The 14,021-nt window shown below is 52.8% G+C and overlaps 4 protein-coding genes across 4 annotated transcripts; 2 read left to right on the forward strand and 2 right to left on the reverse strand.

Moving 5' to 3' along the window:
- Positions 1-660: 660 nt before the first annotated feature.
- Positions 661-2,328, forward strand: DSM5745_06754 (uncharacterized protein; the record flags this gene model as incomplete). Its single annotated transcript, XM_026748770.1, has 1 exon — positions 661-2,328. The coding sequence occupies one exon, from the start codon at positions 661-663 to the stop codon at positions 2,326-2,328; it is 1,668 nt and encodes a 555-aa protein (XP_026603074.1).
- A 665-nt stretch (positions 2,329-2,993) lies between these two features.
- On the reverse strand, positions 2,994-4,157 carry DSM5745_06755 (uncharacterized protein; the record flags this gene model as incomplete). The annotated part of the gene is made up of 1 exon (XM_026748771.1): positions 2,994-4,157. The coding sequence occupies one exon, from the start codon at positions 4,155-4,157 to the stop codon at positions 2,994-2,996; it is 1,164 nt and encodes a 387-aa protein (XP_026603075.1).
- Positions 4,158-8,075: 3,918 nt separating this feature from the next.
- DSM5745_06756 (uncharacterized protein) lies at positions 8,076-10,004 on the forward strand (the record flags this gene model as incomplete). The annotated part of the gene is made up of 1 exon (XM_026748772.1): positions 8,076-10,004. The coding sequence occupies one exon, from the start codon at positions 8,076-8,078 to the stop codon at positions 10,002-10,004; it is 1,929 nt and encodes a 642-aa protein (XP_026603076.1).
- Positions 10,005-11,518: 1,514 nt separating this feature from the next.
- Positions 11,519-13,808, reverse strand: DSM5745_06757 (putative ABC transporter; the record flags this gene model as incomplete). Its single annotated transcript, XM_026748773.1, has 7 exons — positions 11,519-12,087; positions 12,139-12,292; positions 12,339-12,418; positions 12,466-12,913; positions 12,960-13,206; positions 13,272-13,512; positions 13,613-13,808. The coding sequence occupies 7 exons, from the start codon at positions 13,806-13,808 to the stop codon at positions 11,519-11,521; spliced, it is 1,935 nt and encodes a 644-aa protein (XP_026603077.1).
- Between the last annotated feature and the right edge of the window lie 213 nt (positions 13,809-14,021).

The raw sequence follows: 14,021 nt of genomic DNA on the forward strand, positions 1-14,021 counted from the left end.
CCTTCCAAGTCCGAATCCTGGCTCCTAAAGGCCTCCGACGGTCCTCGTCGAATATGTGACTGGTATTCTCTTCCGCCTATCAGGGCCCGAGCTACTCGGGCCTTCGAAGTGCAGGGCAACCAAACGACGTGTCCGAATCCAGTTCTCGGGGTTACGCAGCAAGTCACCGTGTCTCTTTGTGCAGCGGTAGATGCGACACTATTTGCCATTATCCATTCCATCTATCGGTTTTGGCGTTGGGTTGCCAATTTCCAGTGTCAGCCTGATTAACTGCAAGTCTCCAACCAAAAGCAACTGCGCAGACGTCCACCGTCTGTTTGTCCCGCGAAAATGAGCTTCGCCATCATCGGCGAGCTCTGGTTAACACCTCCACGCCGCCCACCCGGGCTTTTGAGCCACCCCTTGAAAGCCTCCCCCCTTGATCTTCCAGTTCACGTGGGTTCGCCCCTTCGGTCTGTCACCCCACGGTGATGGCCCCATGGCCCCATGGCCACAAGGACCACAAGGGCGTGAGAACCATGGTTGAATTTAAAGCCCTCGAGAATGCATTGCTGCAATACTGGCACAGGGCAACAAAAGCTAAACGTGGATGGGTAAGGCGGCTTACTTGAACACGTCTCTGCCACCAGTTCTCACCCTGTGCACTAGCGCTAGCTAACGATGCCTTTGGTCGCCCTACAGAATCGCCGAAGCAGCAAGATAGACTCAGCGCCACAGCCTGAGAGCCTACCAGGCCAATCGCTCCCTCATCCAAATGCTGTGCCTCAGCATTCGTTGGCTCCATTTTCTTCGCCCGGGATCTCGCTCGACTCATACCATCATATAGACGCCTCTGATGCACCGGAGATTTCTATCCAGGCCACACGTCCCCTCGATCAACATCTGTTTGGCTCCGATTCCTTTCTGTCAACACAACCGAGCCCTAATAACCGAGCTTATGATGAGGGACAAAATGAACGCGAAAGGCACGCCGTGCCTACTTTAGATGAAGGCGACACTTCGAGAGACCCCCGGGAGCTTGAACTCTTGAAACTTTACCAAGAGTTCAGCGACCTCTCCGCCAAAAGGGTCCGAGTCCGGCAGTCACGTATGGCTCTCAGATACAAGCGGGAAGATGAGCTAGAGCTTCGAGTCAAATTTATGAAGCATCTCAACTCCTTCTTTGCGGACATGGATCTCCCCGATGTGAAGCCCATTATGGAGGAATACGAGCTTCTCCAGGTAGCCACGGAGGATTACCTGAGTTCGGAGAATAGCTATCGGCAGGAGGAAAACGAGCTAGAAGAGCTAGAGTACATGCTCTCTGTTTCGATGGAGTCCTTGACCGGATTCCCAGACAAAGAACCTACGCCCATCCGGGTACCTCCGCCAAATATCCATACAGATACTGGAACGTGGAGCCCACTCTCCAATAATAAAGCTTCCACCAACGAGTTGCCTTGCATAGTAAATGCTTACTTGTCGCGTATAGCTGACGAGCGCATACTTCAAGAGCGCCTTGCAGAACTTGATTCCGAATGGTTCATTACGGTGGAAAGACAAGCCGAGAGGAAACATTATAACATATCCCTGGATGAGGATTCGGCTGAGTTTCTGCAGACATTCGATGAGGAAAGAGCCACAATCTGGAAGGATCTCAACAATGCGCAAATGGACGTGATCTCTCTCCACGCGATCTGCCTTGAAGAAGGGCATCGCGGCTTCGACTATGAAGACATCACATCACTCGATTCCAACCACCACTATGTCAATGACACTTGGGAGCACCATAAGAACCCCTTAAGGCTCCCACTCCAAGAGTATTCCGTGTTCCAAGGAGATGCACAAGCCACGCGGTCAAATGGTACCGGCCCAATTCCTATACAGCCCAGCAGGGATGCTCCCAAACATTCCCTAATGACAGGCTCTGAGTTCTCCAATGCCCTGCAACAAACATCCTCAATCCGCTCCAACGAGTTCATTAACAAATGGCGCCTCCACCAACTCCGCATCTCGTCCATGGGGATATGGCGCCTCCAGCGCTCCCCTCTTTGGCGAACTCTTCGTGAACAAGGCTGGAACGATCACGAGATTACCCAGAACATCATCAACAGCTGGTTGTCTGATGAAACGGCGCGGGCGTGCTCACCTGATAACTCCTCTCTCGACCACGCCGACGAGGGTACCGGTGCTGATGATGGCGACGCTGACGCTGACGCTGATACCGTCAAAGGATATGCCCAGGGCCTCGAAATATGCGTCAAGGCGAAGAGGGCATCCCAGTCCCTGCCATCTTCACCGCGCACCTCAGGCCCAAAGCTCGATCCACGCCGTAACTCGGGGCCTTGACTTTTCGAAGTTCGAGATTTTGCTCGGTCCTCTCTGCCCATCCTCTTTTCCAGGTTTCTCTCCGCGCGGCCGAGGGTCCTTCATTGCCTTTACTCTTCTTCTCTTCTTGTGGGGTCATCATATCCATTGCATAGGGTGCACAGTCTGCATAAGCACATCCCAAGTATAGACCAACTGCCTTTTTCCTTGTATCCCGGCTCCCTTATATATAAGTTCTTCTCGTCTCGGTTATTCTTTTCTTCAGATTGTATGTATTACTACACTATTCTCAAGCCATGCGACTTCAACATTCCATGTGGTCTTTAGTTCAGCGAATAGTTCTGTGCTAGAGGTATAGGGCAATAGTATTGAATGCTTCGAGCATTGGAACAGTAAAAGGTTGTCTTGTACGGGTATGTATTCATTCAACTAAGTACAGCAAAAAGAGAGGAGGATCAGTAGTGCTATAAGAATAATACAATTCCGCTCGTATTCTTATCCCGAAGTTCCATTCCATAGTTCATTTCCATATCCATTGCTTCATTAACGACGTAAGCAAACAAACAAACGAAAGAAAAAAAGTAACTTCCAAGGTATCAATCTCATTGTCGTGAGTAGTGCAAATCATTCCAGTGTTTCCCGTGCGCTTCGTGTAGTTCCGTATTTACAGTGTTATCTCCGATCCATTACGAGTACCTCGTTTCTTCACCATCGCTGTCACTCAGACTATCCCTCCGCCGACTACGAGCTCCATCACGTCGGTAGCCCTTGCTCAGGCCGGGGATTGGATGGTGGTAGCTGATGGTGCCGAGGTCTTCTTCCTCTGTCCCGACGTTCGAGTACTGGTAATCGGAGCGAGCCTGGGAGTTCGACGAGAAGTCGAGCGGTTCGGTGTAGTGACCGCGAGATTCACGCTTGCGGGGGCTGCTCTGCCGGGAAGACGAGGTAGGAGGGGGTCGGCTGCGCCTGTCGCGGCGACGGTTGTGTCTGCGGGCGGAAGGCTCACGGAGCATGTGCTCTGTTGTGGTCTGGGACATTGTTTCCTCGGTCCCGGGGGTGAAGGAGAAGTCACGGCGGCTCTGATGGCGTGATGGCTCGTAGGCGTAGTCGCGGACTTCGCTCATCTCGCTTCGGTTGTAGTGTGTCGGGGGAGCAGAAGTGTCGTAGTCGCTGCCGTAGTAGGTGCCGTCTGCTTCGCGATTGATACCGCCGATCTGGGCCGGCTTTTCCTGGCGGTATGCACGCACATCCTCGTCTGCTTCTCCTTCGTATTTCTCTCTTCTGTGTTTGCGGCGGAACTTATCGCGGAGGTTGTGTTTTCGCTTGGGTTCTTTCTCGGTGATGGTTGTAGCCGTTTCGTCGCTGTATGTGGGCGCCGTGTCGGCGACAGTGTATCCATCATCGTCGCCGGAAAAGAAGCTCTTGCCGTTAATACTGCCCCCGCCCAGCCTTGTGCTTCGTGTTGCGGCACTGAGTGTTCGACCATCCGGACCCTTTCGTCGAAGAACAGTTGACTTGTAATCTTCCCAGTCACCCTCTTTCCATACAAACCCGCCGTCTTTCGCCCAGAAGAAGAACCAGATGGTTGCAAGAACCAATGCCGCGCCTAGAATAGCGAAAAGTGCGTACAGTCCGCGCATGTTGATACTGCTTGGGTTTATTGAGCCATCTCCCGGGTGATATGTTTTATCCGCGCGTGCGACGAGGGTGGGAGTTTTGTCGACTGGGTTTGGTGTGAGGGTGAGGTCTTTCTCTGAAGCTTGGATACTCTGGTGGATGCGCATGGTGCCGCTGAGAATGGATCGACCAAGAATGCTGGGGAACCACCCCGCATGCTGCGCTGGAGGCATGGTTGATAGAGCCGTCAAGAGCACGAAGCCCAAGACCAGTCTCTAGATCTCAATTAGCAGCAGTAATGTTGGGTGCGTAGCGAAGAGGCAAGTGCCTTTTCAATGCGAGGTCTTCCTTTGGTTATTCGCGATCTAAGAGTCGGCCCCGTTGGTATAGTTCGGTCGAGTGGATAACAACCAAGTTCAAGACAGCGACCTGTCGAATACTAGGTCACTGTGTTTGACAACAAACGATTTCAATAATTGAGTCTCAGAATCAATCTCAAGGGAGAGAATGCAGTCAGAACGATCGAGAGATCGGGACCCAGCCCGAAAATGCGGTGGTTGGAGAAATGGAGAGGCTGGGATGACGCTTTGTTTGGATCTGCCCGTGGCCGGGGTAACTGCTGACTCATCGCGCTTATCGCCCGCTAATTCCGATTTCTACTACGAAGCAGGCCTCGCCCGGGCGAAGTCATACTTGACGAACTACGCTCTTTATTTTCCTACTGCGATGTGGATATTTACGATGCCAATATCTTGCGAGATAGTTAGCCAGGGTACCATGGTGCCAGTTGTGCTAAGAAGCTCGATTTGCTCCAGAGTGACGGAAAGATCGATGTCCTCGCATGCAGCAGCCCCTGTTCATATGGCAGAAATTGAAAGCACAGCTCCATAAAGGTTTCGATGGTGCATATTGGATTTGGAGCGCATTAGAATCCAGCCGCGCCTTGCGACGTTGAGTGTTGCACTGCGTCAATGTCAAGCTTGACTTGCACGGACTAGAGAAGAGCGACAACTAAGCCTCGGCAACCCATTTGACAGCAATAAGTATGAAGGCGCATATTGCTCTGAGGCGCACGCTCAATCCTAAACGCGGGCGGAGTCCAAGGTAGTCAGAAGGATCTCCTGATCCGTGAGTTATCAAGTGCGAAGCCAAGGCTCGTCCCGCCCAGCGGTTCGGGAGACGACATGAGGATTGGGGACAGGGTCTGAACGGGAGATACTGTTGCACTGCGGCATGGGGATATAAGCCTCGTCGCCCTTGAGTGGCAGTACTAACAGACAGCGAGAGCCAGAGTACAGATGCGTGAGTCACTTCGACACCTGTTTGGCGGGTATTGGGCAGAAACCCGGAACTCATAAAGCAGGATCATGGGGCAAGCTGAGCACGGAGCATGCGGAATGAAACGCTCATTGAGCTTCTCCCCCTCTAAATCTATCTTGCTAAGAAGATAACCCTATTGTTGATGTTGAATGACGTAAACACACTTGGGGAATTGAAGCAATCAAGTATGAGCCTCAGAGAGGGGTCATGGCTATCACGCTAGTATTCTCATTTCTTCTGCGATCTGCCCCGCGAGGAGCTGTCGTGACTCGTGAGAAGGCCGAGTGGTCTCGCCTCGAAATACACCGTAGGACTCAGTCCGACTTTCGCACTGTGGTCAGAATGGTATTCGTCGCCCTCGCGAGGCGAAAAAAGCAATAGTCAGAGGAGGCTGTCGACAATCACTGTGGTGTAATTTAGCAACGGCAAGCATCCCTTGTCTTCAGCGAACAAATGGAGGGGAAATCCGACGCAACCGGGGCAATTCAGAGCAGCATCGGGTTGGAGTTTTCTAGCGTTCTTCTCCGACTTCTATGGGGTTCCCTTCACCGAAAAACGCCTCCACTCCAGTCGACATTGTGGAGGCAAATGTTATTGGGCCGCAACTGTCAGTCGTGCATATCATTAAGGTTGGGCAGCGAGCGGGCGACAATACGGAGGCTGGAGTGGCGGATCTTGATTGAAGGCTGATCGGATGATGCTGTCCTGGTGGTGGTTCATTGAGAATGATGAGAGAAAGACACAGAAAGAGAGGTCAGGAGGAAGAGGAAGACAATCTCTCAGTGAAGACTAGAGTAACAGTGAGGTTGAGCTAAGGATGTTGGGTGAGTCCAGGGTCAGTCGGAGTTCCATGGTTTATCTCAGAGTCCGATCCACGAGCCGTGTTGATCCAGCGGGGTATGTGTATTGCCACGCCCCATCTATAGAGTATAGATCTTGCAGAACTGTCCCCTCAGATATACTTGCATCGATGTCTCCGGGAAGCTTCGTAGTTACGTGCGTCAAACTTTGTCTGGACTATAAGTACCCTCGTCTCACTAGAGTTCTACCTACTGTATACCACCCCATGAACCGAGCCAGTGGCCCTGGGACCGTTAGTATGGATATCCACTCCTGCTGGGGATAAATAGAGTGTCTTTAGGGCAATTAGGATCGAATGGAGCATAAAGCTCCCCGTCTGCCTGAGTCGTCACATGTTCAAGTCAGAGGCTAGAGCACAAGCCGTTTGTAGAGTTTCACAATCTCCATAGAAACCGCCCATCGAGTAGGCCACCAGCAGTTGGCCCGATATATTTCTGTCCCACCAACCGTTCGAAACGGTGTTCGTGTGAGGCAGGACCCGTCGGTGGAATCAGGGTAGAATCATGGTTTTTGGAAAGTGGGCGTGCTTGGGGAACAAATATCCCCCGTCGAGTCCGACTGTTGATCACGACTTACAGACTGCTGAGCCTTGAAGCGGCTGAGTCGGTGACTCCTTGCGTCGCAAGTTCGTCCCTGTCTGTCAGACGTGTTGATAGCGGAGTATTGCCACTGCCGTTCGCGCAAAGGCCACACCCTTCCGGGGTATCGCAGGTGTTTATCCACCGATGAAGAATGAGATCGCGATGAAAAGGACATCTGCCTGTTGAGAGACGGATGCCTGGATGACAGCTTCGATTCGACCACGACGACGGAGGTATATATAGCTGCAGGTAATCGCTAGAGGGCGGAAATCATCCAACATCTGATGATCTGATCCGACAAGACATGGCAGTTAGCGGCAGATCAGGCATCGCTCGTCAGCCACTCGCCTCTGCGCCCATCCCCACCTTCTTGGTCGCTCTTCCGGCTTTACTCGAAAATCGCAGGAAAAAAATATATTCGTCATCTCGAGTCGAGGATTCGACCCGGCAAGGGATAGAGACGAGATAGAAAACATTACTCCGGCTGGGTGCAACGACTTAAAACTCTGCCATCTGCGCGTGCCCCGGCCGCCTCGCATCTCCTCCCCTCTGCCTCCGTCGTCCAGTCATCCAGCAGCCACCGCTGCCACTGGGTGCTTTATTACAGTCGCTATCCTCTCTCGTCCCAGTGCTCGCATTCTTCCTTCCTCCCATCTCCACACCCGAACCCCACCTGGCCCTGGCTCTCCCCTCTGTCAGGCCCAGATCCGGTCTCAGTCTCCCAAAACCCCTCCAACAACCGTCGTCGGTTACACTCTGCTGCAGCCTCTCGACTTTTTCCTCTTTAGCCCTCCACTCACCGTCTGCCAGCCGGCTTCTGCAGAACAAGCGCGCTTCCTCGCTCTTCTTTCCTTTTCGCCTGATCCGTTGGTGGATTCGTGCCTGTCTCGTCTGTTCCCGATTCTCTTTCCCACCACCCACTTCGTCGCTAGTCCTGCGCCAAACTCTTTTGACCAAACACCTCTCTTTTTTCGATGGAGATACTGCTATCTATGGACGACGCCGCATCCACTGCTCATCGCTGACAATCAACGATCTAGACGCCCTCCCTACCCACGCCTCCTTTGCTGATCTACGCCTGTGGACTTTTACCTTGCGACTCGTCTCGAAGAAGTGGATTTCTGGATTGGAACTTTTCAACCAGACAGGGGGAGAAAAATATTGAGTGGGCATCAGTTGGGAAAAAAGAAAAAAAGAAACGGGGAAGAGAAAATTTTTCCTTTGACTCATTTGGATGAGTAGCAGCAGCGCTAGCTGCTGTGAGTGACCAAAACCCCCCGAAGCCCTGTCGGGTCAACACGTTTCACGTCATCCACAGTGCCTTCACCAAACCCAGCACCCCCTCCCGCTTGGGGACCCAACTCGGGCCTTGGCCGCCGCCAAAAAGTCATGTCGAGGAAGGTTCCTCGCGCCGCCTTCGTCGAGGAATATGATGAGGACGCCGATGTTAGCCTCCCCGAAACCCGTCAATCTGCCAACGTCACTGCCAAACGCTCCAAGTCTGACTTGAGGAAGCCCGCCAGGGAGCCTTTCGTCGAGGCTGCCAGTGACTCGGGCTATTCTAGCCGCACTGCTGCCACTGTCAACAGCACCCAATCTGCCCCGTCGGGCTCGAGACACCAGCCCCTCCCTCTTAAAGTTGACACTTCGCACAGAAGAGCTGATCTTGAGAGAGTTCGCTCAAGAACAAAAGAACACACACGCGACCGTAGCGCTCGTCCATCACGAGAGGACAAGATGCACGCCGGCCCTTATTCGGCCGGGTATCCTCCGGCCCATCTTCCTCGCTCTCCGTCGGTATCCCAGAGGCCTGAACGAATGTACCCACGAAACTATCCCAGCAACTATTGGGACGCTGAGCGGAATGTGTATCATGCATCCACGCCTGTTGAACCCCGACAAAGAGAATACCGGTATCACTCGTCGCAAGCGTCTTCCTACGATTACCCGCCTCCGTCGCCGTCGCCGCAGACATCGCGCTACCCCCCCGCAGCCGTCGTCCAGGTTTCATCCAGTCGCCCCCAAGGTCGACCTACTCGGTCGAATTCTTACCATGCGAACAACCGACCGGTGAGCTTCCACGGACAGATGCCGTCGATGAACGGGATGATGTACAGTAGCTCTCCGGTCGGCCGATTTGAACATGGCCCGCCTCTGTCTTCCTCAGCATACGTCAACTCGCCGGCATACCCACCTGGCCCTCCGTCCATCTACGCTCAACAGGCACCGTACTATCCCTATCCGGATGCTGCCAGTCCGCCCGAACGTTTGGATCGTTCAATGTCTCGGCCCAGGGAGCAACCCCGTCAACGCCGACCGTCCGTCTTTGAGCCGCCCGCGATGGACTACGATTCATCTGAGGAAGAAGAAGAGGAAGAGGAGGAAGAAGATATGGAGGAAGAGCTGATGGAACCCTCTCCACCACCCCCACCGCCCGGGCCGCCCCGTCAAGCACGGCCACGGATGCCGCTCCATCACATTGATCGCAGGGAAGACGACTTCTACCCACCGCCGCCGCTCAAGCAGAGGGCCCCGCCTCAGATCATACATCAGAAACGGCCCGAGCTACACCGCAAGCCAGCAACTACGCCATCCGTCGTGTCTGAGCGCCGTGGGTCGCGGTCTCTTGACCTGTCTGAACTTCAGGATGTACTCCCTCCTTATGGATACTACCGAGGGCCGAGCGGACCTACCATCATTCCCGAGAGGAACCGGAGCCTCAGGCGCCCTTCCGTTTATCACGATTCGTCCCGATCTGGCCACCGAATCGCCGTGGAGAACTCTAGCCGGCGGCGTAGGCCTACGGTCTACGACTTTGGTGGGCCGGGCGATGAAATCGAAGAAAAGCTGGGAGGGGCAGAGGAATACCAGGCCTCCCAATCAGGCAAATCCGCGGCACCCCCGATCTCTATTAGTGATGCTCTACTCAAGGCCAAAGCGAGCTCTCAGGTTGGAAGCGATAGCGGGAGCCAGAAGAGCCGGTCGGCCAGCAGCCGCGGTAGTGGTAGCGAGGCTCGTACTCGGTCTGCAAGTGGCGCATTGACTACTACCCGTGCCGAAGACGACGATAACATTGTCATGACGCTGAACGGGGTGACCATGAACTTTACTCAAGAGTCTTTGGGGGGGAAGCGAATCAGCGTACGGAGTGGCAACACTGGGGCCGTTGAGTTGAATATCGAAGGAAAACGCCCCAAGAAGTACTTGACGGGTGGTTCCGAATATACAACTGCAAGCGGTGGCTCCAGAAAGGGCGACCGCAAGTCTGACCGCGCCAGCCGCCGTTCTAGTCGATCGACCTATGCTGCTCCTCGATAATAGTCTATCGCACCAGCCCTGGCCTCGCCTCCGATCAGAACCCACTCCGAGGTCTTAGCGAAAAATGATGCAAGCGAACTGCGTGTTCGATTGGTCTAGTACCTCAGCTCTTAGACTCGATACATATTTGGGACAACAAAGCAGGGAACAATGCAAAGCATCAGTACCTAGCTTTATTGCCCGATCACGATCCTGTCTGAAAATTTAGGGAAAGGCGATCAAGCAAACATTAGCTTGCATTCTCTAGTAGCTTTGGGCTCGGGTTGGGTATAGTTCGGACACTACGCTGGCGAAAGCGAACCAGACGCGCGCATTTCTTCCGTTCTATTTTCTTTGGGTACAGCAAAAGTTTGATGGTTTTGGGTACTAAAAGACTGGCTTTTGAATGGGCAGGCTTTCTCGATTTCTGTTCTAGCATCGACTCGATCATCCTTCTGGGTTTCAACATAGCGTCTGTCGTGTTCAACATGCTTGTATGATTTTTGATGACCTGCAACGATTCGCCTTACGCCTGATGTTCAGTTGATGTTCATGTCCGTCATGTCATACGATGTTTATGTTTATGGATACGGTTATGTTTTTATGTCCATGTGCCATGCCGCCATGTTATACGTTCGATATACCTGCATCTATCTGCCTGTCTGTATAATTTTCTTCTGGATCGCCCAACTTGTTTCTTCATCGTTGTTTTGCGTTTTGATCATGGTCAGTCAGCATGTTTGAAGAAATGAGCCGGGAGCTGGAGGAAAAGATATACCCCTTGCTTTTTTTGGTTGGTTCTTGGTTAGCAATATGCATCTATTTCATTCTTACTCATTCATACTCTGCGTCTGATTCCACTTGCTCATTCCCCATTCGCATCCTTCCTTTGCCTAGATACAGATACCTTGTAGTCTGATTTTGTTGCCCTAGCGAGCTATCATGTACTCATTATGGACCTTGTTTGTTTCCATACCAACTGTCTATTTTATTCTCGACCTACGGCCTGACCTCTTGATGTCTTCCACTTTTCTCCTAGCGAGCACTCATCTCTATACCTATCCTCACTCAATAGACCTGCAATCTACTCGACATTCCTGGTCCACTCGGAGCTTCTATAAACGAACTGTGTTCCTCAACCCCGGCTTATACACAGAGTATCGTACTACGCATTCCAACCCAGAAAGGCACGACCCCGGTCGTTACCAATCAAAGGCGCAAAGTATCAAAAGCAGCGTTTCGCTTTGCATCTTACGCCGCTGGCATTGCATAAGCATTGAGGATATTATGTAATGTCTGCGTGGTACGTGAGTTGAGAAAATGCTGTATCTTGCAGAAACCGTTTATATATATGTAGTAACAATGGACCTCAGTCTATATAGCCTCCAAACACCTCAACCATCTGCATCCCGCGTAATACAGCCCTCACAGCTCACTAGAAAAAAAAGGGAATCTAGTATATATAACAAACGAAGTCCTCATCTGGGCAGCCCCGAGCCCCATGTATGCGAATGTATAAAGAAGAGGAAGCCAGACTACGACCTCCTCAAAACCAACACAATATACCCCAGCACTCTATACCCCACAATAATCCCCAGCAGGATACCAACCCACTTGCCCGTCCGCCCAGTCGCATACCCATAGCTCTCCAGCACCCCCGTCCCACGAATCTGGCACTGATCCGCGAGATCGGTGACGTACATGCAATTACACCCGGACCCGTTACCAGATCCCGCGGCAGAGCCCGCGCCAGATCCCGGCGTCGAAGCGCACGAGTAAACGCGCCCCGCAAACTCATTAACCATCATCCCCTGAAAAACATAGGCCTGGTAATCGATGTAGTGAAACACATACTTCCAGAACGGATTGAGGATGTTCGGGGACACGAGGAACCCGCCGACGCTCATCCACAGCCCATTCGCGAACGCGACTAGGGCCAGCGCGATCACGAAATTCGGGAATATGGATGTTACGAGCACGACGAGGGATTCGGCGGCCAGCAGGTCGAGGAAGAGCCACATTACCCAGGTGAAGAAGGAGGAGGCGGTGGGGCGGAAGTTGGAGAGCCAGTAGGAGACGATGGAGAAGAGGAGGCAGATTAGGACTGGCGATGCGATGTTAGAGGGGGTTTGGGTGGATGGGTGGGGAGACGTACACAGGAATGGCAGGCCGACGATGAAGTTTGAGATGAGGAATGGGAGGGCGCCGTAGAGGCCGTTTGCGCGCTCTTTTGTGAAGGTTGCGCGGTCTTCGAGGAAGGCCGGGACGTAAGCGACGGCCATGAAGCTCATGAAGGCTGATCCGAAGAACTGTTTCTTGTTAGCGGGGTTGGGCTGCGTGGTATACAGGACGTACGATTGCATTGATGAATGGCTGGATGTATTCCTGTTCCGTCTCCAGACGTAACCAGACGGTGCCCATCATGATTGCCAAACCTAGGGTCTTTAGTAAAGCCGTTTTCAGGGAAAAGAGCTCGACGTACCCATATACATGACGATCCGGATGCCGTACGCCACGACGTCGCGATAACTCTTGATGAGCAAGCGGTGTAGGAGTGAAGTGGTGATACTGAATAGACCAGGGCGACTAGCCTCATCCACAACGACTCTCTTGCTCCCCTTCTCAGTGAGCTCCGCACTTTGCTCTGCCAGCCGGCTGCTCTCAAGTGATTGCGCCCACGCGGACTGAATCTTCTGCACGTCTTCCAGCATCATCGTCTTATCGGAGACAAAGTCGGAGCTCACGATATCGAGAATGAACTCCGCAGGGTTTGTTTGGGTAGGGATCGGGTATCCAATGCTACCGAAATACGACGGAACGTCTTTGACAGATCCATAGTAACAGGTTTTCCCTGCGGAGAGAAGCAGGAGTTTATCGAAGAGCTGGAATGTCACCGTTGACGGCTGGTGAATGCTGGCTATAATAATGAGCTTCGCGAGTCAGCCATGCACCAGATGTCGATTTCGCTTAACTCACCTTATTGGCGCGCGCCAGCTTCTTGACGTACGATATAACCTCGTAGCTTGCTGTCGAGTCTAGTCCGCTGGTAGGCTCGTCGAGGAACAAGATTTTCGGACAGGTGATGAGCTGACTGGCAACGCTGACTCGCCTCTTCTGTCCGCCGCTGAGTCCTTTTCGAATCGGTGTTCCGACCAGTGTAGAGGCTTGGTTCTGGATACCGAAAGCTTCGAGAAGGGTGTTGATCCTTTCAGCGCGCTCTGATCTACTTACAAATCTGATTGTCATGCTTTGTTAGCTGTATCCAAGATTGCTGTCGAAACTCCATACCCGGGTAGCGACAGATCAGCCGCAAACTTCAACGTCTCGCGCACAGTCAAACTCCCGATAAGCGCATCCTCCTGCTCAACGTACGACGTAACCCGACCGAAAGCCGCATTGTCGATGTCGCCACCATTAACATAAGAGTTTCCAGATGATGTAGCGCCCGATGATGCAGCACGGCGTGCAAGAACGTTGAGAAGCGTTGTTTTGCCGCAGCCCGAGGGTCCCATAAGTGCGACGAATTCCCCTATGCAGGTGTTAGGTATACAGCGTCATAAACGGCGAACTCCGATGGTAGTGGGTTTGGTCCACATGTCTTGCAGGTGCGGGATGCAGCGAAAACATACCTTGCTGTACGCTCCCGCTGATCTTCTCGATCAGATTCCGGGGCTGTTTCGTTCTCCGATCTTTTACGGAGACGGTGAGGTCGCGCCACGAGAAACTCTGGACAGAATGATTCATGAGAAAGTCATGGCTGTTGCCGTCTCGTTCCAGGTCGCGGGCGTTCAGCCTGTCGCTGCTGGAGCTGGAGCTGTATGCCATGATTCTGTTTATTCCGGGCGGGGTTTAACTGATGGGTAATTAGACGGCGACGCAATCCAAGGCAGATGTTTGTCCTGAGTGAGAGCACTCCATGTAAACGTGGAAGTGGACGTGAACGGACTGGACTGGACTCGAAGTCGAGTACAGAGTAGCGAAACCCTGCCGCGTACTCGTTCGCAAGGACCAGGGAATGCGCATTTTATCTGTCGTGTA

This window comes from Aspergillus mulundensis (genome assembly GCF_003369625.1).
Source record: "Aspergillus mulundensis strain DSM 5745 chromosome Unknown scaffold_6, whole genome shotgun sequence".
Lineage (NCBI taxonomy): Eukaryota > Fungi > Ascomycota > Eurotiomycetes > Eurotiales > Aspergillaceae > Aspergillus > Aspergillus mulundensis.